The following is a 25,132-nucleotide window of genomic DNA, read 5'->3' as shown; positions in this document are numbered from 1 at the left end:
ACGAGATTCTAGGGTCTTAGCCAAGGAGGCCTGTTGACCAATTTGACATAGGGTACGTACGTTGAAGGCTGCAATGTGTAGTTTGGAGCGAGGTTTTAGTAGACCTGGGACAGTGTCCTCAACACGTTTAAGCATTTGACCTAAAGTTAGCTATACCGTTTGGAAATTCTGATTGGAATATGTCCGGAAAGTAGTAAAGACAACGTTGTCAAATACCTGTTGTATAAGATACCGCTATTTACCCAGTCTCATCAAATTCCTTAGAAATATATGCTGAAAAATTTTATAAGAAATGACTTACATCAATGGGACATTATAGAACTGTAATATCTTCGCCACAAGAATCGTTACATGTGAAATATTTCAATTTGCTACCGATCTCCCGAGAGCGTTTGTGTAGGTCAACCGATAAATCTGAAACACATTCCTATTGCTAGGTACAAACAATTCACTAAACGCTAGAACACAATTAGAAAGGCTTTTGTGCAAACTCTACTTTGAAAACGTGGTATCATTGAAAAACCCTCTAACGTCTAACACCATGGACAATATATATATCGTTCTTGTCCATTAGTTGGATTTGGCAAGGTTACCTAATCCCATCATTTGCCATCCAAGACATTTGGGTACTTTTAATGACGAAGTACAGTGTAACGTGATTGGTTTCATTGTGATGATATACAACGTATTCAAATGTTACTCAATCCATATGACTGAAAAGTAAGTGTCTAAACAATAGTAGGCACTAGTGTCTATAGTAAATGCTGATGTAGATCGTCGTCCATACACTGATACTAATCTTGGGACATGGTGCTTTGCCCATGATTACTGTTTTTGATTAAAACCAACATCTTTTATACTATAAATTAATGCAGTGTGGTTGGACAAGCTGGGAATCGTTTTCGAAATAAATAGGGTTGAACTAAAAACACAGACTTCGTTAAATTGGATACAACTCACACTAAGCAGCTACCATACTTATTATAGCTGGTATATATTAAGATCTGAAACCACAGCCTTGTGAACATTTTAATCGTTTATTAAAGCCACAAAAACAACTAAGTAATTGAGCGAGACTGGTGACTCTTGTTAACAATAATTTAAGCAGTAAGCTGCTAAAAATGTTGCAAATCAAACTCCTAACATTTATTACGTAAGACTAGAACAATAAAATAATAATTCTTTATGTAAACATTAGAATCAGGTCACCTTTAGCCTCACTGTTAACCTCCGTTTGTGATAATTATTTTACGTTACAGCGATGGATAACGAAAAGTCAAGTTTAGGAATAACTGACACTACGGAAAAAATATTAATAAACTATTATAAGAATGTAAGGATTACGAACGTACTATATTTCCACTTAACATATAACAACAATGTTTATATTTTGAGAGAAAAAGGTGATAAATTACAACATAACATACCTAATGTATTTAAACAATTAGAGAAAAAAACCAAGTTGAATGAAGGGCAATCTCACGAAGCAAAAGTGTTGGTTTATAGAGTAAACGTTTCATAAATGATTGTTTAAAAGTCTTCATCATCAGGATCATCATCGGCTGCGTCATTGTCAGAGTCTTCTTCATCCTCTTCTTCACTATCATCAACCATCATAACACGTTTATGTGAGCGAGCTTTCCTTGGTGGTAAGATAGATTCTACACTTGATGTGTTGATACGAATAGATTCAACAATACCAACTGTTCCTCTAGATTCAGTAGCAGATAATGAACGAGTATGATTATGAGATCCAGGTGGAATATGTGTTTTTGAAATAACAGAGACGGAACTGTTCGTTGTGCGAGCTATACAATACGTTGGCTTACGTGACATGCGTCTAGCTTTGCTACTGAAAGAACTTCGACTGGCACTGTCATCTACTCAATGAGAAAAAACCCACCAAAATCAAGTACAAATATATGCATGGATCATTTTATGATAAATAAGTATACAAGCAAAGATTTGTTTAAGACATAACTAATCAACAGTACGCGATTAGATGTGCAGTTAGTATACGTGAGACCCAGTTACTTCTTCCAATGAAGACGATAGAGAACGAAACAGTGAAATCGCTGTTTGTGTGCACTACGGTTACAATAAACAGGCTACATGGTTACCTATATGTCAGCTAATTATGTTATAGTATTTTTCTGGTAACTAGTATCAATTATTTTATATCAAAATCTCGTACAACAGAACTAAAAATAGAAAGCGCCACGTAAAACAAAATTTGTGTGTTGGTGTAGTTTGTAGAAGATTAATTCCCCTATATATGACTCCAGTAAATAAATAATATCCCGCTAACTGAATATTTACTGCAGGCTAAATCTCCTAGTAGAATTACGGGTTTACTCGAGATTATTCAAAAGCCTGAACACCAGCTATAGAGATAGTTTATTGTTGAAGCTTGGTAAAAATCCGCAAGCGTACAGATAGCAAGCACACAGGAAAAACAAGTGTGTGTGTGTGTGAGAGTGTTAAAAATCCAGATATATTTATGAGTGTTAAAGGGTTATGGATAAATTATTGATTGTCTTTGTTTACAACCAATGAGAGAATAGATTAAAGATTGATGTGCAGAGACATGCACTCAATCAGACTCACACATAAATTTACAAAGTGGATTAAATGTTAAGATTACAGAGAGCACACAAATAGTACAATAGTTGAATGGGCTTGCTACAAGTTGACGCTATTCACAAGGATACTTGTAAGTAGTGTGTAGCGAAACGTGGTGTTCAAGTTCCAACAGTTGTCGGACAGAGTGGAGTTTCAGTGCATCGAAAGCACGGCGTTGGCAGAACACTTGGAGGCTAGTCGAGAAGACAGTTCAGATGGCAGAACACACCGATAGATGCGATGGGACGAATGAAGGCTAGGTACATGTATTATGTAAATACTTTGTAACTTCTCGTAATAAAGACACATACATCCTGCCTATTGTAGTGATTTACACTGGGATAATAATAAATGCACTCAAATAAGACCAGATTGTTTCCTTAGGAGCACAGTCCCCGAGTTGCTGCCCTATGGTATCTAGTGACCAAAAGTAGGTCCATAGGCCATTCGTTCTCGCAGGGTTTTGGAGCTCATACACACCAGTGGTTTAGAATCAAGGTTTTCCAAATACGTTAAGTAGACCCTCCATATCGATCAACGCAATTTAAACACCGAGCGTCTACTTTTTATTCTTTCGTTTTTGAAAAAAAACACTTCGGATGTGATTGCAGTATGAGAGCCCTTCAAGGAAAAGAGAGAGTGGATGCTCCCATCCTCGGCCCTAACGGGACATAACTAACAGGTTATAATTTGGTTTGGAAAATGAACGGTGTACTTCTGCAAGAGTTTTCCTCGTTAAGTAATCACTACTAAGTAAAGATCTAGTATAGCAGCCCAAGTCTGGCTGTTAACCTGCTAACTACGTGTAGGATACTAAAAACAATAACATACCCTACCCCTTTGTGGTTTTACTATTAGCCACCAACAATACCGCCATCTATTTATCAAATTTTTCTCAGAAGAAAACTAATAAACCTTCCCCAATGAGAACTTAGGACTACTGAGAATCTTACCATCTTCCATTGGATCATCCATAGTATCTTCTTCATCATCTAAATCATCCAGCCCTCCAAGACTATCTTCATTCATTGAATTATCAGGGATATTTTGCTGACCATCTCCACCTGTATTACCGGTTACATCAGTAGCTGATGTGTTGCAGACAACATATCGTGGTCCTGTTGATATAGGTGCATGTTTTGACGTCTCACTTGGCTCATCTTCATCGTCTTGTTCATCTTCTTCATCATCTTCATCATCTATAGTAACATGCCTATGTTGACTAGAGTAACTATTGTACTGACTTGATTGACGAGAATCAGATTGTTGACGTGATTCAATTTCCTCCAGTCTTTCTCGAGCATTAGTCCAAACTGACTGTAATACCACTGAGTCTTCAAAGATCTTTTCGAAGAAAAATAGCATAGTTTAATCTATCTGATAACAATTACAAAACAAACATATACCGATGTTGGAAGAGGAATAACGCTTTCTACTAATTGAAGTAATACATATATGGAATTGTACTTTAGTATTAAAAAAGAAACGACTATTAAACGGTTCAGTAGGAATAACGTAGCATTTCACAAAATTGACTAAACTTCAGTGTAAGCAAGTTTCGCAGTGGCACAAGTGGACATTAACAGGAAAACGAATAAAAATTGATACCAGTATTAATAAAGAACTACGGGTAGATAGGAGTGAAATAAGAGATCATGCAAAACTAGTCAGTTAGCCACACGCAACGCAGAACGTGGCACATATGTTTGTCGGTTCAAGTTGCGTCTGGCAGGCGACAAGTCTGTGCAATTTGTCATAAACTAATGTCACACTGTAATTCTCCAATAAAAAAAAGGATTTTTAGAATTAGGACGTTAGGAAACCATCTTACGATGGAATTTCAGATTTGACCTCGAAAAGATGTGACAATTAATTCAGTTTGCATAACAAACCACAAAACCACCCAAAACATGAGTATCAATGAATAATTGTACTTCTAGATCATGAATTATGATATTCAGTCCACTTTTTAGACAGCTCAATTAGATTCAGTAATATAAAACAAAGCTTTAATAAGATTAGCGTTTCATTTAAGATGTGATGCGATGGCTGAACAATCGATTGTCCGTGCAATGAGGCACAGAGCTTCATTGACTACTCTCTGTAATATAAATACACATAATACCAAGTTTGTGGACTTTCTTTTGCATGAAAAGAGATAGCACTGCTTCTCTATAACTTAACATTAAAAAGATTACAATACAGTTTTCGGGGTAAGGTGAAGACAATAGAAATCGCTAACCATAACACGAAGCACAAGTTTAATGAACAGGCTCTTGATTTTCATCTGCTGTACGCAAAACCTTAAAGTCACATTCAAAATAAACATTGTTCCATAACTTAATCGCACATATAACTTACTAAACTTCCATCCATATTATATGTTTGAGCATTTTTGCACAAAAGTAAAATATCAGCTTCCAATTCATCAACCGATCGGTATTTTCCATCTTTTACACGCTGTCGAATACGATTAAAATCTACAGGCTTTTTAATCACTTCATAATAATCTGGCAATTCTTTTCTTGTAGGCAATTTCATAAACGGTTCACTAAGAATTCTTTGATCTCTAGAACAAACAACAATTCTTCAAAGTAATATCCGAAAACGAAACAGAAAAACAGTCCTGAAGAAATCTGATAGAAACAAGCATTTAAAAGGAACGGAGTTGTTACATATGCGATAAAAACTATACGTTCATTTTAAGATATATGTGTATGGATAACTGGTGAAGTAATATACCTCTGGTTAAGATATAACTAACGTGATTTCAGTCTGAGCAGCTCTACCCGTATGCTAAACAGGTAACATAAGTAGATGAAGATCAACTGGTTCCAAACTATCTAGTCTGATAGTACTAAAAATAACATTACTGACATAATTTTGAAAAGCGAAAATCTAACCAGTCGTGTGAGTATAAATTTTACACGCTAACTAAATCATGTCGTAAATAGATGAAAATTTACTAAATAAAGCTCGTAGTTATTCTGGATAAGTTACGAAAAGAGAAGAAAATACTTATGAAGTACAAAAACCAACACGCTATTTAAAAGTAAATTAATGAACAATAGTAATGGAGATTGAGAAGCGTCACAAAGGTACATTTTTGGGTTCTTCTGCACCTATAATCATATGAATGCTAGAAATATCATGTTGGTATTAACACTATCAGAATTATCTTAAAGGTCAATCAACCTAGTTATCATAATGTTAATGTAACCAGAATCCAATTATACATGAGGACGACATAACATGGAATTATTACGAAGAGATTATCTTATGTAGCGTGATCCTTTATAGTGTTAGTTGAGATCTGAACAGTTGTATGATACTGGTTTTGATTGTGGAGAAACATTTCGATAATTCGCATTCACAGACGTTATTGAAGAGAAACTACATGAAAAAAGATTCAAATCAAATAATTCTAGGTGATTGTAGGTCAGTATGGAGTTAAAAAATGACAGTATTTAACTGAGTCTAGAGGAAAATATAGTCAGTGCACTATTCGAAAAATGGTACATATGAACAAAAGCTATAAATAATAAGCGAAACATACTTGTCTTTGTATTCTATTACAATATCTAATAAACGTTGTAATTTTTTAGCTAACTTTGGTGAAACTGATTGGTTAGATGATCTGGATGTACTCCCAGTAGAAGAACCATGAGGTGGACGTCCACGGCGACGTTTAGCAGCTTGTGGTGCAGCCATAATAACACTTCCAGTCTCTGAGCTCCCATCATCCAAAAAACTAGAATCCTTGACCAAACGACACATTACCAAAATAAATACAAGTGGTCTTTAAATTATGGACCATTAATTTTAAAAAAAAGAAATTAGACACAATGATATGTTAGAAATAATAACTTCTGTCAGAAAGGAGAATAACCGGTCTATTCTTTGAGGAACAACTGTAGTCTTGATTCATCGATTCAAAGTGGCACATCATATCAGGACAACATGATGAAGTTGGCAAGTGTAGTAGGAGTAATAACAGGATCAATGATCGTAGAAAGAATTAGGGACAGATAATGTGATTCGAGAAGAAAGAATGGATTTCAAGAATAAAAGGTATAAAATGACTTAAAAACTCAAGATTTAAGCGAAGACAATGAGTGAATGCATCTAGACCACTGTGACTGATTCTGAACTATGCCACCAAACGTCTCCATTTACCGATCGTGATTACCATGAAGACATAAACCAGATAGTCTGCATCTATATAAACGGATCAAACTAATAATCAATGATTTCATGGACTGATGTCAAGTCTTGGTTTGGCTGCTGTTATTTCTCTCCCAACCTACTCCTATACCAGCGAATATCGTGAGTCGAGGTAGGCGGTTATTGAGAATATGTAACATATATACTTGTGGACTCAGTTGATGAAGACCCACTACCACACCAACCGATTCAGCGTGTTTACCTAATACGCTGCGTCAAAACTCAGCATTGCTCACTCAATGATTCTATAGTATACATTAATGATGATCATGTTAGCTAACTGCTTTGAACAACAAGTTTTCCCAGTTGTGATTGGTACAAAAAGCTACCATTATGGACACAGTTTCATAGTTAAATCATAGCAAAGTGGTGGCTTAGTAGTTCAACTATTCATCCTTTAACTACTGGATCACAATCATTTTAGATTGGGCAACACAGTATCATTAAAATGCACATAAGTTTGACTGAATTTGAGTAAATAAACCTGAATTTATTAAGTGCGCGGATAAACAAGGTTAGCTGATTAAATTTACCAAGAGATGTTTCGAAATCTTAAGTGAAGAAAAAAGATTCTGAAAACATTGAATGTGTTTTCATGAAGAATTTTCTTCACTAACCTATTTATACAGTCGATAGTGTGCACAAACATGAATGTAAAATGGTGTTCTAATATTAACCCTCCATTTATATTTATGAATTACGACTTTAAACAACTAAAAGTGAAAATTCAGAAGTCAAATGTGCCGTTCTGGAATGCTAGCAATGTAGCGAGTAATAATATTGTGGTTCACTAACTTTTATTCAAAGAAAATTATATAAATCAGTGATTTTATAAATGGAATATTCTAGTTGCCGACTGAAAAAATATCGCATAGCTACTCACTAAGCAGATAGAGTAGTGTTTAGTACACATAAAAACCTATTTTTGTTATGCGATAATGAAATAAATATAAACTAAATCAAATAAACATACATCCAATCGCTTGCGTTTCTTTCGTGCTGCTCGTTTTTGACGCTGACGTTCTTCAGCTTCTTCTAAGCTACCCTCGTCGATAGCTTTAAGAAACTGACGCTCAGTGAGTGCATCTGAATAATCCACTTCTTTACGTTGACGTTTCATTCCAAAAACATTATCCTCTAATGAAAGACTCCGTTCAAGCTTTTGTATTGAAAATAAATGATCAAACAATAGGTTAGGGTCTTTATCAGTAATTTGCTGACTTAAAGCAGTCATAGTGCGTTATTTCATAAACTAATAATGTCTGTATATATATATATATATATATATATATATATATATATATATATATATATATATATACCAATCCAATACTTAACGGGTAAATAAATGTTAATATGAGCTGGTATAATTTATTCAGTTGTAAAATTAATGAAAACTTCCAACAATCGACTTCCATTATCTACAGAAATATAATTTGAGATAATTCTACAGAAACTAGATCCTGATTAAATGACATCATGTGATTTTGTAATCTACTCCAGTTTTCTTCGGCAAACTGCCTTATTAATACACACACATAAGGAAAATTGATAACCGCTTTAAGCGCAATCTAATTTTTAATCAGGTCATTTCACACATATTGCAAATATCTATGATTCAAACGTGCAATCGGAATGTCTGTATTTATTCATGACACTACTTATTCAGTGATCTTAGTTACTGATATGTCTTGTAGGTTGAACGCTTTATTCAGATCCTAAGCTATTCGGATAACCCCAGGGCTAGCACTACTCAGCGACTTGAACACCAGAGAGAAGACGTGAGTATCAGAGAAACACTTTACTGCAAGGTTCATTTTTGTACAGAAAATCATAGGTATTTATAGACGTTAGCGTATGTTAAATCAACATCCTATTTCAGCCAATCCATCAACGACATATATTGCTACCGACCAATAGTAGCACGCCACGTTGGAACTCTAGAATGTTCCATCGTACTCTGATTGGCTGGGGCTCTTTATGAGCCTCTGGAGGCTCTGTTAGAGTTCTCCGGAAGCCGACTCAACAGTCACACGCTAATTTTTGAAGAAATTGGAATCAAAAAATGTAACATTCATATTTTATTTATTGTTTTGTGTTTATACATCAAATTAAGATGTGGAGTTGTACCAATCAACTGTATATGGATAGCTAACGACCAGTATTAAAGATGATATTAATCGATAAAAATTTAAACAGTAATTTTCCTTTTCAATTATTCCATTTAAAAGCAAGGAGTAAAAGCTAATTTGAAGGCGTTGTTTTACAGTTTCACGAATATTTTACATTTCGCTTTATTACGACGACAAATAAATACTAATAGTGACTAGTGTAATCGGCAAGAATCTTCACATAAACAATAAAGTAACCACTAAGTTAGCGATTCACTGTTATTTACCTCGATGTCATCTCGTACAATCCACTTTGGCAATTCTGAAAACTCCATTAGACGTGGTTCCCGTTTGGCTTGTTGACTCTCAGCAAACTGGCGTTCGGCATCTAATCTTTGGTAGATTTCGAATTCTTCTTCATTTCGGGCTAACATCTGATTAATAGTTTCATCATCAGGTGCTTCATCTTCCTCTTCATCGGCTTCCTCATCTTGTTCAAGTAACGCTTGTAAAAATTGACGTCGTTCGGTACCAGTAGACTTTTGATCAAACATACCAGCCTGAATAACTTTTTGATCCACGTCTAATTTGAAACGCGCTGCTGCTAAGATTTTTTCTTCAACTGAATTTATGGAAATCAAACGCAGAACTCGAACCTACGATAGAAACATGGTCACATATATGAATCAGTAAGTTTAATTTTTTTATGCAGTAAAATGACTTTATACACCTAAATTATTCATTTTAATTTCCCTGCAGGGACAAATCTCTCCAAATAAAACTATGGACATTCAAAGAGAAAATCAACAACAAATTATTTTAAAATAGGCACAAACCTATTTCAGCTACTTTTAAAAGGGAAAAATGTTAGAAGTAAACTCATTACTAGTTAATTAATTATTTCAATATGGTGGTATAAGACTGGCAGGTAGTGCAAAAAAACAAAACCCTCTTGCCTTTTCTCTGTAAGATAGCAGTTTCAGTAGAAACTAGTAAAGATTGTTGTATTAGGACTACGAATACTGTATGTAAAATCGGATATCAACCAAACCAGATTATACAAGTTGGGAATTATACATATGTCCTATCTATTAAAAATAACGTTAAAACCAGTTAATCAAACTTCAACAATTATGTACAAATGTAATAAATACTTTGTCGTACCATGTCATCTGCTTAGGTCTGAACAACAGACAATCTATCTACTGTAAGTCATATGCACAAGAATAACTGGTAAAGTCCATATATATTAAGGTTTTCCAATTCAAAAGACAACGAAAAGTATTAATAAATAAAAATCATCGACAAAAATATATTGAAAATTGCATACCTCGTTTTGTTGACCAATACGATGAGCACGATCCTGCGCTTGTAAATCTTGATGAGGATTCCAATCTGAATCAAATATAATCACTGTATCTGCAGCTTGGAGATTCAGACCTAGGCCGCCAGCCCGAGTTGAAAGTAAGAAAATAAATATATCCTCAGAAGTATCATTAAACTTCACTAGTAATTCTCCACGATCTTCTGAACGAGTAGTTCCATCAAGACGTAGATAACGAAAATTCCGGTAATCAAAGTAGTCCTGAAGAGAAAAAAAATTATATTCCGCACAAACTAAATAAAAAATGTAACGAGTTAAAACAATTAACAATCCAGAGAGCATTGATCGATGTCTTCATCTTAGTTTAAGATTCTTTTTGAAGCGCCTATTCTCGACACTATTCCGGATGAAACTAAGGAACTTTAAGTCTAACAGTGAGCATACCACTGTTCATTCAATTAACCAGTGCCTTCAGTTTTAGAATATGTGGCCGAAAATTGAGGGAGTTTGATTTTATTATGCTGATATTTTGGGATTTTTTAAACGTATGAAGACTAAGGTTTGGTCAAATGAAATTTACTTCCCTAGTGATTCACCTCTCCAAGGTCACAGTACAGTAAAATTACCCAAGCAATTTGAGTTAAGGTCATAATTCCTATTTATTCAGTTTTGATTGATCATCATCTATTTGCAGCATACAGAAGGTTTTGACTTGGATCAATTTTAGTTTGAGAGTTACTTTTGAATTGAGCTAGTTTTTCTTGTCTATTTGTGAAATAAATGAACTTATTCAACTTAAAGTAATTCTCAACATAGGATGCACAATTTCACGTTCGCTTTCATTTTACTAAGACAAATAACTTGAATATTATTTAAGACAACTTGTGATTTCAGTTTATTACCATCTTATAAGCTGGTAATGACGTTCAAGGTAATTGATACTAGTTATTGAAAACAAGTAGTATATTAAATTTATTTCACTAACCTGCTTATATCATTTTCAGACGAAATGTTATGTGAGTAGGTGTCATGAATACACCTGAAAATATAAGATTATAGTAACAAACCCGCATATATGTTCCTGATTACAACAATAAACAAGTGGTCATTCAGAAAAATACTTCATAAACTAACCTGCATAATTGTCATTAAACTTGTCATTTGACAAAATATTAACACACGATGTCCACAACATTTTAATTTGGGCAGAATTCTATCCAGTAACTCAAATTTCCCAGAAGAACGATATAATATTTTACCTTCAACTTGTGTTGGTACAGGCAAAGTTGGTGGGGGATTACCATTGTGTACATTTAGGAAGTTTTGTTCAGCTATAGCCATTTCGATATGTGGAAACATAAATGGATGATTGCAAATCTTTCTAAGCTGCATAATTGTATTCATTAAAGTTCGACAGCCACCTTTACCCTAAATATAATGAAACAATGAAAAAGTATGGTCAAAAATACAACTAGATAATTATAGTTGCTCTGATCTTGCAGTTATTTTTTACTCAATAACTCATTCAGAAAATAAATCTCTTTCTAAGAAAAATCGTTTTTAGAAAGGCAAAAATAACCATAACAAAACAAGAAAACACTAGATCAACATTATTCTTACCATGTAAAGCTTAAAAATGAAAAAATTAGATTAAATGTCGGTAAAAATGAAGTCCATGGACGAAAATATGCTTAGGTAAGTCGATAATCTACGGTCGCACATGACATCTAATGACAGGAACATACGAAGGGCATATAACAAATCTCAACATAAAACTTTAGCCAAATATTTGCATAATTAAATTACAAAGAGGAAGTCAAGACAAAATAGAAATTGAAGTGAGCAATAATAATATTCGGCAAAAATATAAGACATTTGAAAAAAAACATTAAGGTATTAATACATCTTTTTCGTTTTAATGATTTATTGGAGCCACACACACATGACTGAACCTCAGTTACATGCACCGCATCCGAAACATGCTTGCACTGTTGGTCAGGATACTGTGGTTTGTCAGAATATCCATAAAACAAAACTACAGTATCTTCGTATTCCAAGTCAACAAATGAATCTCCTTAAAATTGAAAAGTCAAACGATGAGAATGTTATCACTGAAAGAATTTCCACCACAATGTTAAATAAGATTTAAGGGAATGAACAGTCCTGACGAACCACTTGATGTGGACGATTTTGATAACAGTTAGCTATAAGCTTTGACTCGACCGGCAGTGTTCGAGTAGAATGCCTGTACAGAGTTTATGTAATTCTTCGGTACGCCTTCCAATAACAGATGCTAACATGAAACCTGCTTTAACGTCTAGAAATATAACTATGTTCGCGAGTCGGTAATTACGCCTGTGCTTCAGAATTTGGCGAATGACAAATATCTAGCCCAAACATCCACGTCCAGGTCTGAAACCAGACTGATTTTCTCAGTTTTGTTCTTCACGATACCTGACCAGACGTCTGAGTATTATCAAAGCTAATATTGAAGATGTTTTAATAGTCCAACTAAAACCTCATTGATCATCATTAGAGGATTTTTGTTCTTGCTTATAAACTAGGGCAATCAGACTGATATCAAACAGATGGGATTACGTTTGATTCCCAGTTAATCTAACAGTTAAAACTGGACCACCATCGGTGAGGACCTCCGAAGCTAATTCATCTGCACCTGCAGATCTCCCAAGCTTTAGATTGTCCATAATCTTCTCGACCGCATTACAAGTTCGAGAACTCGTATCAACTTGCCATTTAAGTTGCTTGAAAATGATGAGCATCTATTGACGCAGTCTTTTCCATCGCTTTTGCTATAGATCAATGTGTAGACTTTCTGCCAGTCTACGTGGAAGTGGCCTAATTGTGTTCAGAACCAGATGGGATGAGAATTTATTAATCCGGTAGATGCTACTGAAATTCCCCAACCTTTCTTAATATTTTAGTCTAGGCTACTGGTGGATATCACTGCTGTTTTTACACCTGTTTGAACATCACAATCTACATAGGAATAAATATCACCTTGGTGATTGGATTACTGCTTCTCTAATTGTTCCTGAAATATACGCTCGACTTCTTTGCTGTTAAGCTTAACTTTAACGGGTAACACTAGCATGGCATTTCTGTGTACATTAAGAAGCAGGCAAATACATTCTCGAACTAGAGAATGACCAGTCTAAACGTGTGCTCCAGAATGAAGGACGGTCTTCTATCAAACCTTTCCAACAACGACTGAGTGATATGGTATTTTCGAGTTCATCATACGGTCGATCCTTGGGGTCATTGTGTTGGACGATGTCTTTTGTTATGCTTAAGGTTGGTGTTTGCTAAAAATAAATCTTACTAAGCATAATTTCATCAGTCGGAGGTTATTGTCTGTTCGTTGAGCTGGACATCGAAAAACCCGTTATGCAGCGCGGTATCCAGGATTGATACTGATACACAAACGTCCTATATACAAGCTCTCAATAGGCTACTGAGTGAGAAGACCAAGAATATGGAAGAACACCTTGTTGTGCCTCCGAATTATAATTAGTGACAGCGTAGGCAGAACAACGAAGAGGTAGAGGAGTGTCGCTCTACATTTTGGAGCTCATATTGCCCCCGTTTAATCGGATAGCGTATAAGCGACTATTTATTAAAATCTAGTTTAGGATAATTTGTTATTTTTAAACTTAGTGCTACACGTACGCTAAAGAGATCATGGGATTTATGGACACGCACGGTAAACCACGACAGTTCTCAGTACTGACAAGGTGAGGTCAAGTGAATGATCACATCTGGATCCTATATGTGTGATCCAGAGACACAATATACATCGAAGGCAAGGGATTTTCGAGTTTTAGTGAGGAAAGCCTGTTGTCCTATCTGACAAAAGGTTTAATCATTGATGAACGCAACATGTAGTACAGAGCGGGATTTCAATTGCACTGGAATAACATTTCGAGAACCCAAATCATTAGCATTGATGGCTCATGATGATTAAGTCACACGGGAAGGGTCAATCGTGGGAACCGGCGAAACATTAGGAAGTGACGGGGGGATTCGATAGTGAACAAAGTGATCCTGGTTGCTATTAAGGGTATGACAGATATTGTCACTTCTAGGTTGCCAACAACATGAAGGGGACCTTTTTGAGCGACCTGAAAATATAACTGGAGTAGTAGTGGTTTTAGCGACCAGGGAGTGTGATCGAAGAGTCCAATAGACAATTGGTTGAAGTCACACCGCCTTTTAGTGGCAAGTTTTTGATGTATTGGCTCCGTATTTTAGTAGGCCTTACCGCCGGAAATGGAGATAAGTGGTGAGGTGAAGTGTGACATTTTTAAAACCGATCTTTATTAACACATTCCTTCCGTTGAGAGGAGGCAGTATCTCAGTAGATGCTGGCAGTACAACTTCGATCCCGAACCTTAGGTTGATGCTTTTAGTCTTATTGTTATACAACTAACCTGTCAGGCATAGTACGACCGAAAAGAACAAATGTTCTAGTCAATATTGCTCTACTTTACCACTACTATAAACAAGCTAGACCAATACATTAGGGTAGGAGCTGTGAGTAGGCGATTGCTACATTACTTGATACACAAGTTGACACAGTTGAGTCAACTTACTGGCGATCAGTTTCTAAATGAATATAGCTTTTGTTAAAGAAAAAACATTCTTCTGTAATATTGATGTCCGTTTTTCTCTTGATACCGATTAAGTTCGTTTTTAACTAAAACTATTAGAAAATTATCGCTTCGAACTAATTCACAGAGCAGTTAGGTATTATTCAAATTGAAAATCTCAAGTTTTACCAAATTATTATAAAGGCAAATAGAAGTATATCATCAAAAGAGAAAATCATAATCAAAACACAGTTTTTTGTAGAGGCTATAGTTTGTAAGTCATCGGAAGTTAAAACTTTACACTCAGCTATATAGGTTGGACATTTAGTGATTATTAATGCCATTCAACATTTTCCTGATAAAATTATATCAACTGTGCAGAAATTTTACCCTTACCTTTTTATCTTTTTCTGATCCATCAGTTAAAATTACACCTTTAGATTGCATGTGTGAATAAAGAACCCTTTGTAAATCTGACATTTCACATTTAATCACATATTCAACTTTTTCCGGTAATTGCGATTCTACTTCACGTTTGAGACGACGTAGTAAGAATGGCCGTAATACTTTGTGTAAACGACGAATAATAAGCAGGGTTTCTTCCTGGTTCAATTCGACCTTTAATAAATAAAAATGTGAGACCAGTGTTTATTGATACTTATAAAGGTGTGATTACTGTTTAATACAGAAAGTATGATATAACTGCCATCTGCTTATATTTATATACATGGTTTACTGAATCTAGGCTTTCACTGACAGAAGGTTAAAACCCTATATATAGCACACATGATATATGGGTTTTTCAACATCATTTCCACTTTTATTGTATTCACTTTATTTTAAGGAAGACGAGTAAAATGATGTCATACTACGAGTATTAGATGATCAAAACAGATCTCTTGATTGATTGCTTAAATATATGAGTTTGATAATTTTTAGAAATAGAGAACCAAAAATATTTTCCTTTAGCTAAATTGTCGCTCATTTTTTAGACAAACTAAAAATACTTCGTAACACAGAAATCAAACATAGTAATCGTATAACGAGAGAACTTGAGAGTGATTACATCAAAAAGCGGATAATTTACTACATCACGTTCGTCAACTTAGTACGGGTACGTTTATTGATTATCAACAACACCGCCCAACAGTTTTGTGGAAACAAATTAGCAGTATTGCTATCATGATAATAGAATTATTTTTAAGATTAAAAAGTGGACTATAGCTATTTAATCCATGGTCGTTTATAATTTAAGCGTTAACTAATACCAGCGTTAGTCAGTCATCTAAAACGTAGGAACAGACACATATATGCACTAGTCCAAGTTGCAACACGTCATTAGCACAACAAGATGAACATAAAATTTATAGTTACTTCAATAGTACTAATATATAAAAGAAAGATTGTGTATAAAGATCTAATACAGGGAGAAAGAATTAATTCGTAGAAAGAAAAATATAAAGCAAATTTAATCTTAAGGTTTAAGGGAAGACAGAGAGTGTATAAACCTACGCCATTGTGATCGATTCTGAGCTATGTCACCCAGAGTCTCCAACTATTGGTTACTATAGTCATGCGGACCCCAACCAAGTAGTTTGCATCTACCAACTTAGTTCAGACAAGTGAGTGACTTCAAGGATTGATGCTACGTTTTGGTTTGGCCTCCCCTAAACTTTCGTCCGTCTCCAACACTAATCATCATTGCACGCCGTGGTGGTCGATGGTTGAGCATGCGTAATATGTGGCCCAACCATCTCAGTTGATGAAGATTAAAAACCTTATTAACTGACTTCCACCGTTCTCTAATACTCTGAGTCTAACCTCACTATTACTTACCCAGTGATCCCAGCAGACGCCCCAGTATAACTTCAGTCGTTCCTGAAATTTACCTTAGGCTTTTTCGTTCCCCTGTTCAACTCTAATGGGTCTTCTTAGTGTGATTTTCCTGAGTCCAGTGAGGCGCAAGCAAATGCGTGCTAGTATTAGAGCATGATTAGAGTCTAAACAAGTATTCCAGTACGAGCGACAATCTTCTAACGAGCCTCTCCAACGATGACTGGTGGCAATATGGTCTATTTGAGTTCATCATTGGTTTGGTGCAGAACGTCAACATGTTAGACGATGTCTCTCCTCATGCTTGAAATCAGTGCTTGCTAAAAATAAACGATTGTCTGAGCATAGTTGCAGCAGACGATCACAGTTATTTATTCGCTGAGCCGGAATACTAAAATACTCACCTAAATGTCTTTCTGTTTGGTCTAAGCTACCTAATTGGGCGTTATAGTCACCTGCTACGAGTACTATGTCTAAACGCCTAGCTTTTTGAAGAAGTTCAGAGAGCTTTCTGTAAAATTCATCTTTCACTTCATTCAGGCTGCAGTCAGTGGGAGCGTAGGCAGAGGAGACGAAAAGGCGATGACGTGTGTCCCTATCCTTCCAAGTTCTTACAGAGCCATTTAGCCGAACAGTACGTTAGCGACTGTTAACAGAGATCGATTCTAGAAGTACCTGTTCTGCCCTCGTACTATGCCTACACCCATCTGTCCACGAGAACTAGCCATCGGGTCACCACATACACAGAGGGTTTATCTCGTTGGCTGTCCATTTTGGCAACGTGAGGTCAAGTGATTGACCACACTAGGATCCTGTATGTGTGTTTCGTAGACTCAGCATACATCAATTGTACGAGATTCTAGGGTCTTAGCCAAGGAGGCCTGTTGACCAATTTGACATAGGGTACGTACGTTGAAGGCTGCAATGTGTAGTTTGGAGCGAGGTTTCAGTAGACCTGAGTGTTTCGTGCACTAGAATCGTTGGCCATGGTGACACTTGAGGAGGACGCTTAGAGTTAATAGTCAAGGTAGACATAATATGAATCGAAGAGGAGAAATTGATTATGAAACAATGGTCTGAAATGCTGTTAGAGGTGTGAGGGCCGTTATTGCTTTCTGGTTGCCCACACCGTGGAAGGGTTCTCCTTGAGGTACCTGAAGAGGAAATCGGGTTAGAGTTAGTCTTAGTGACCCGACAGCGTGACCGCAGTGCCCAAGGGACAACTGCGTGAGGTCGGTCACACATGACCGTTTTGTGAGTAATTTTTGTCTTAGCTCCGTACTTGTTGGGACCTTACCGCCTGAGACGGATATCCATGAGATAAGGTGAAGTGTATATTTTTAGGGTCGACCTTTTCTAACCCCACTCCTCCTTGTGGGAAGGCAGCATCGCTGTTATGCTGGTTGTCTGAAGGAAACACCTTACTGCCGTCATACCTCCGTACAATCAGCAGTACGACTTCGCCTTTGGAGCTTGAGTTTGCTGCTTTTAGTCTTACCGTTATTCAACCAATCTACCTGGGATGATAGGACTTTAAGGAACGGTTGTTCTATCCAGTATAGCCTGGTTGGTTCATCACGATAGGCAAGCCCGACAACTACGTCAAAATAGCAGCAACGGTCGGATAATACAAGCTTAATTCACGTAAGCATAACTAACGATTTTAGTGACATTACTCTCGATGATATGATAGGTTTTTACAACAGCATTTTAATTTGCAAAAATCTGAGTTACGAAATTTAGTAACAATGATTACTGTAAGTAGCTCATTATATGACCAAATACTACTCATATTAATTAATTTATTAATTATTCTTTGCTTATTCAGTCAGACTTCGCTTCATTTGTTCACTAGAACAAGGCAAAATGTCGGGATCGAGAAACGCATCATGAAATTTTCAAGGGAGTCAGTGAGATATAACACTGAGGTAAATTGATTAAACACACATAGACGTTTCTATAAGCCAAGTAGTGATGTCTGATATTCACTATCCACCAATAAGGAAAGCAATATTATGTAGCAAGTAGAAAATAATGCATTTCAGAATTGTTGACTATATGTCAGATTCTGTAAATATAAACACAATACTTCTTATAAACAGGAAAAAATTCGACGTCAATATACGCATACTTTTTCTCCGGTTGCAGCAAAAGGAGCATTAAACCATTGTTCAAATGTGTTGACACTTTCAAAAATTGTTGGCAACAAGAAATTCAGTAAAGCCCATAATTCAGGTAATTTATTTTGCAGTGGTGTACCAGTGAGCAGAAGTCGATATGGTGCAGTATAATATGTGTTTAACACTTGAGTTAATTTACAATGATGATTTTTCATTCTATGACCTTCATCAATTATCATGTATTTCCACTTCACCTGTTCAATAATTAAATAAAAAGAAATGAATGATGGTAGCTAATACATTACAAACAAATAATGTTTTTGAAAGGAAAGAATTCTTCATTTTCACTAAAATAAAAACTGGGTGGTAATTAAATGAAACCACCTACATTAAAACAAAAATATACAATCCTCAAAAAGGGACTTAAGGATTTTGTATAAATTTGAAAAGTGATAAATCTTACATTATTGCTGACCACTTTTATTTGACCATCATATACAAACTAAAAGATGATCGATATGTTGAAATCGAATCTGACCAATAACATACATCATTCGAGAGACTATATCATAGCTTATTTAAACGATCCATAAAGTAGAGGTATGACCACTAAAATGAAACTGATCATGTATATAAGATAAGCACTACAGCACGCCTCAGTAAACAAAAGTAGTTCTACTTGATGGGCAAACCGTGAAGTTAGCTTTCCCAATATTGTGGGATTGTGCTTTCGCTCAAAAAATATTTTTCATAGCTGGAATTGTTCGATTCAATTGTCACAAAAACAATTAATAGAACCGTGTTAATGAGGATATTAAGTAAGAAGTTGCTGAAAAATTTAACTATGTTTCCCTCTTATGCAGAAATAAGTAAGATCTATCTCATTACTGTACATAGAAGCACAAAAACAAAAATCGTATTATGGTACCTGACTCAACGATATTTTTAATTAATCGTGAATATTTCCAAAATACCAACTACTACGAACAAATTGGAACTGATAACATCTTCATGTAGTTGTAGCTAATCGAAGGTGGAAAACAAATCTTTAATATAAGGATTTTTAAATCCGCAAAGAAGGTACCATAGATACCCAGCTAGTGTGCATAATTATATTTAGCAAACCATTAGAAATAGGGTAATTACTATACACTTTACGGTGATTAAGTCTATCACAAGATAATGAATGTAAGGGATATAAAGCGAAGAATACAGAATGAATATAAATGACCAAGTAAAAATAGCCGAATTCAGTTAAAACAAATGATAAAACTTGAAGTAAGACAGGTTATATAGAGAAACGAAACAACCTTTATACTCACCCATTAATTATATCTACCGTCATTTTATAAACAATAACAAAATGATCCTACGATAGTGTTTGCAGTCAGTTTTAGCGGTATCCATGTATTTACATAAAATCCAGGCCAAGATGTTCTTTCAACTGGAAGTCTATTTCTATTTAAAACTTTCTTGAGTACCCTCATAAGCTTAGTAGAGATTCCATTATTGTTTTTATGATGCATAGCTCGATTGTGGTTACAAAATTGATTGAGGAATACGTGAATTAGGTTTGAAGAGTTGATAGAGAAAAGCAAGCCAGTTGATGAAATTGTAAACTTACATTGATTGATTAGTTTAGATCGTATGTAACACGTGCTAAACTACCAATTATTCTGATGCAGAGTGACAGATGTAGTATAAGTAGAATGGTATTCTTTTAGGAGATTGTATAAAGACATAGTATTACACTATGAGGAAAATGAATAACTATGAGATATGAGTGGGACTGTATATTCTTTATATATGATAACGTAGAGTAGTGAAGCCCGGAGTAAAAATGTTCAAAACTAATTACAATAATGCAAATAAATCCATCCATTAAATTTGTCGTAAACTTTGAATACTATATTATCTAATATCCACTTGCTTTTCGTTTTCGCCATGTACCAATACTGTTAGTTCCTATATTGTTCGATAAATAAAACTACCCACAAACACGATATAGTAGTTATAAAACTGAAAACTAATGGAATCATAAACGTACTTTAGAAAGGGCTGACTTATCTTTAATAATATATTCGTAGGTTGTTAACAGTACATTGATTTTTGATGCTTTTATTTGTGTTTGAAGAAGCCGACGAGCTTGAGGTGAACCTTTATATAATATCTTTTTCACACTTGGTCCCCATCGATCGAACTCCATTGCCCAATTAGACATGACACTAAAATTGCAAAATCAATAAAGACCAAAAGATATTTAAAGTGAACGTACTAAAAATAGATAATTGTCAGGTAATTGTGCAATGGTATATATAAATTCTGATAAAATTGCAAGCACAAGTTAGATAACACATGGTTGATTTCAACCACTTAGAAAGCAGAAATGCTTGAGTTAAGAAACAGAATGACAGAAACTGAGAGAACGGTAAATAATATTAAGTAAAATTCCTGTTAAAGTACGGCGCAGATTTACGGTGAATAGTTTGAAAGCGTAAAACAAAAACACATCTTTTACACAGTCGCGAACCCCCACTAAATTTTGCCAAGTGAACCGCAAGGACAGACAAAAAACGGATAGATTGTAAAACCATTGATCCAAAATGCAATAAGTTATGCGTATATATGGATAAGCAGAACAGAATAGGAAGTTTCTTATCTGTTTAATGACAAATACGAAACTGGTTTCAATACTATAGGTGGATACAAGAGGATACACAATTACCATAGAAAAAATAAGGTAATAAATGCAACGTTAAACCCAACTTACGAAAGCGGTACAATAATCAAGAACGGTCCATTAACGCGTTTCCTTTCCATTAGGTACGTAATCAAAGCGATTGTCTGAATCGTTTTGCCCAAACCCATTTCGTCAGCAAGTATGCCATTTAGGTTATTGTTATATAATGAAACAAGCCACTCGAGACCCCTCAACTGATATTCTTTTAGTCGACCATGAACAAGAATACTAGCTTGTTCTTTAACTTCTTCACGTACAGCATGAGCAAGAGTATAATAGGATTGAGGTGCATTTGCACCAGATTCACCACGTTTATTATATTCATCATCTTCCGTCCCGACATGTACCATACTGTTGTCATCATCATCATCATCGTCATCAAATTTACGTTTACGCTTGAACTCTTCGTCTGGTTCCAATAAGTCATGTATTACTGACCCATCAGTATCAGTCGGAAGAATCTGTTAGGCAAATAATTAACGGAAAAATCTCAACTACATAAAAATCACTTTTCTTTGGTTGAAATCTAACAAGAACATACCCATAAGATTGTAAAGTGAGAAATAAAAAAAATCAAAATTAGAATAGACTTGAACTACCAGCCAGCGAAAAGGAAATTATGATAGCAGCATTTACAATAGCCTTCCTTTTGTGGATTGCCTCTCGAAGCTCCGACTAGGCGGAAAAAACAGAGAGCTAGTATATTACACAGCGACGCGTTATGAAAATTGTATATTGCTGGTAACTATCAGGCTATTACCATTCCTAGAGATTCCGTAACTCAGTGGTTTAATTCACTAACAGACATGACCAGGAAGTTAACAGAGATCCAGCTTTCACTTTGTTTTAGACTTTTTATAAAAAAGTGATGATTTTCCCTTAATTGAAAGTCTTACTTGTTTGTATTTTTAACTGCATTATATCTACTCTAAACTTACTCTTTTTACCGACTGTAATCTATTGTCCTTCATTTATTCATGTTGTTGCTCTACTTTATGGAGCATATTATTCTGGTGCTAAGTTGAACGGAATTTAACATGGATTACGAAACCAGTAAAAATATGTCCTGAAATTTAGGTCAATGACCTTCAAGTAGTTGTAATGTTTAGCTTTCTCTTTAAAAAATTTCAAGACGAAACCAGTACTGACCAATCATATAGCAAAACGTAAGCATTATGATGTATTTAGACGTAGTAGTTTTTGGAATTCCAAGTTTAATTTTACTGTAACTGACTAAATATTAACTAATTTGTTTGGAATTCAGTCACAGTTTGAACCTATCTATTGTTCGAAAATCGGATACTTCACTCAGTAAGTCAATGACTCATGTGGGTCAAGAATGGTAAGCGAAATGACATAAATATCAGAAATTATTCGACAGAAACAAAATTTTGTCTTCTCTTTGACATTAGGGATCTGTTACAGTGCCATACGCCTCTACCAAGTGTTTTGCTTTTAATCAAATAAGTGTGAATTATACGTTTTCCTTCTGTAAATTAATGGATATAAGTACTCTTAAATCGTTAAAACATTTCTAGTTGTATCAGTTCAGGTAACTGATTGTAGTATTTAGCTTCACACTAAGTATAGTTGGATACGATCCTGATATGCGAGCCTAGATACAACTCATCATTTGGATTTACTTAAAATTCTTTTCTTTATTTTTTCAGCGTTTAATGACGAGTAACTAATAAGTATCAAGATCTAAATTAATATCTGGAAACAAGAGGGATGCCAACTTACCTCCCATCCCTGGTGTTCTTGTAGCCAAGTGCAAACTTCTGAGGCTAAAGGTGCAGCATCACCTTCAACAATTTCTTTCGTTGTTGTTTGATACATAGGTATACGCACGTCAGGTAACTGTATGCTAGAAGACGACATTTTGCCACATAACCAGTCACGATTTACTTGATTAAGTTCTTCGGGAAATTTCTCAGTAGATGGAAGAGTAGCAAAATAAGCTGGGGGTTGTCCACCATTTTTAATGATATCATCAGCCAATTTTCGATAGAATACAACAGCGTTTTGCAGAGCTGATTCTTGTGCAAACTTTCTTCTTTCTGACCGTTCCCTAAAACGCTGCTTACTTTGCTCTCGTTTATGTTCACGAACAAGTTTAGTCAAATTACTAATAAATTCATCCGTTTGAGTGAGTAGGTGATGAAGTCTTTGGTCTTTTTTCGCATCAATAAGACACCGATAACCTTCCTCATCTTCAGCCATAAGACGTCGCATACGCTCACGATCGATTCGTTCTTGTTCTTTTCTTTTGTCACGTTCAGCGTTGGCTTTGTAGTTCAAAACTGCTTTGTTTATTTTCACCATTCTGCTGTTAACATTACGATGAAACTCTCGAAAATCTTTTCCATGGCTAAGAACAGCATTCAGAAATTCCTGATGTTTTTGACGACGCCTTTTTTCCTGCTCATGTTTCATTTGTTTTTCCAACTTTTCTGTAAACCGAGCCTCTCGAAGAGTTTGTTTTTTAGGCCTTCTGTACGCCTTGACATTAAGAGCTGTCTCAAGGCTCGTGTCTCGGCGCATAGCTGATACTATGTCTTGCCTTAGCTGTCGTTGAAAATTCAGTAGACGCAAAGCACGAAGTTCGATCAGTAATGATACTCTTTGTTCCGATGTACTAGACACAGTAAGACTACTTAGTTCTTTGATGCGCTGTGCAATACGGGACTGGATACGCTGTTCTCTCTCTTTTAGCAGTTCTACAGGATCCAAACCCTGAGGTCGTTGAATAGGAGTAAGTCTACTCCTCCCATACGTGCCAGTACCCCCAGGAAGAAAGGTTCCATTTGAAGATGAGGTTGTGTATGATTGATAGCCTACTGGGGGACCTATACGTGCAGCCACTAAACTGGGTTGGATATTAGGTCTTACTCGAGATATTGCTAGGGCAGGATTCGCTGGATGGAATTCACTCTGGACGACAGAGGACTGAGGAGCCCCGACAAACGGTACATTTTGCATGGAGTTTACAGAAGATTGATTCCATTGTTGTCCAGAAACATTCGGTGCAGGTGGCCCACTCATAACAATAGGTGCATGACTGAGTAACTGTCTTCCTTCTGCCGCTAGTAACAGCGTTTCAGGGACTGGCTGTGATTTGGAAAGCAGCTTGAAAGCATTAATCTGTGCTCTTAATTGAACCAACTGATCCTTCATAAATGGACCCTGTTGAACTGGCGCGACTGACATTCTCATTGGTCTTTTGTACATACAGGAAGTAAAAGTAAAATTAGACAGTTCAGTGAAATAACACATTTTATGTGAATCGATGAGTATAACAACGTATAGACTCCAGTTAAGAAAAAATAAACAAGAACGGAAAGACGTTAAGATAAAAGGGAAAGAAAACTATTGCAATACTAAGTTATTTAATCATAACTTTATCATTTGCTTCTAGGGTGATATTAGTTTATCTCGTCAAATTATCATAAGACGACTGAAATACAAATAATTTTGATAGTTACTTCGAATGTCCGTAAATGTTGGTTACTATTTTTGTACCGTAGAAGAATCACAAAGTCATATTTCAG

General features: G+C 35.5%; 1 protein-coding gene across 1 annotated transcript; it reads right to left on the bottom strand.

Annotated features, from left to right (window-relative positions):
* Positions 1-1,383: 1,383 nt before the first annotated feature.
* Positions 1,384-24,791, bottom strand: Smp_158050 (helicase, putative; the record flags this gene model as incomplete). The annotated part of the gene is made up of 15 exons (XM_018789275.1): positions 1,384-1,427; positions 1,623-1,880; positions 3,564-3,966; positions 4,984-5,191; positions 6,179-6,242; positions 6,270-6,381; positions 7,820-7,994; positions 9,219-9,613; positions 10,288-10,542; positions 11,416-11,709; positions 15,285-15,506; positions 18,853-19,095; positions 20,889-21,066; positions 21,612-22,042; positions 23,325-24,791. The coding sequence occupies 15 exons, from the start codon at positions 24,789-24,791 to the stop codon at positions 1,384-1,386; spliced, it is 4,749 nt and encodes a 1,582-aa protein (XP_018646479.1).
* Positions 24,792-25,132: the final 341 nt, after the last annotated feature.

This window comes from Schistosoma mansoni (assembly GCF_000237925.1).
Source record: "Schistosoma mansoni, WGS project CABG00000000 data, supercontig 0136, strain Puerto Rico, whole genome shotgun sequence".
In the NCBI taxonomy this organism is placed as follows: Eukaryota; Metazoa; Platyhelminthes; class Trematoda; order Strigeidida; family Schistosomatidae; genus Schistosoma; species Schistosoma mansoni.
This window is presented reverse-complemented; position numbering and strand designations above follow the sequence as displayed.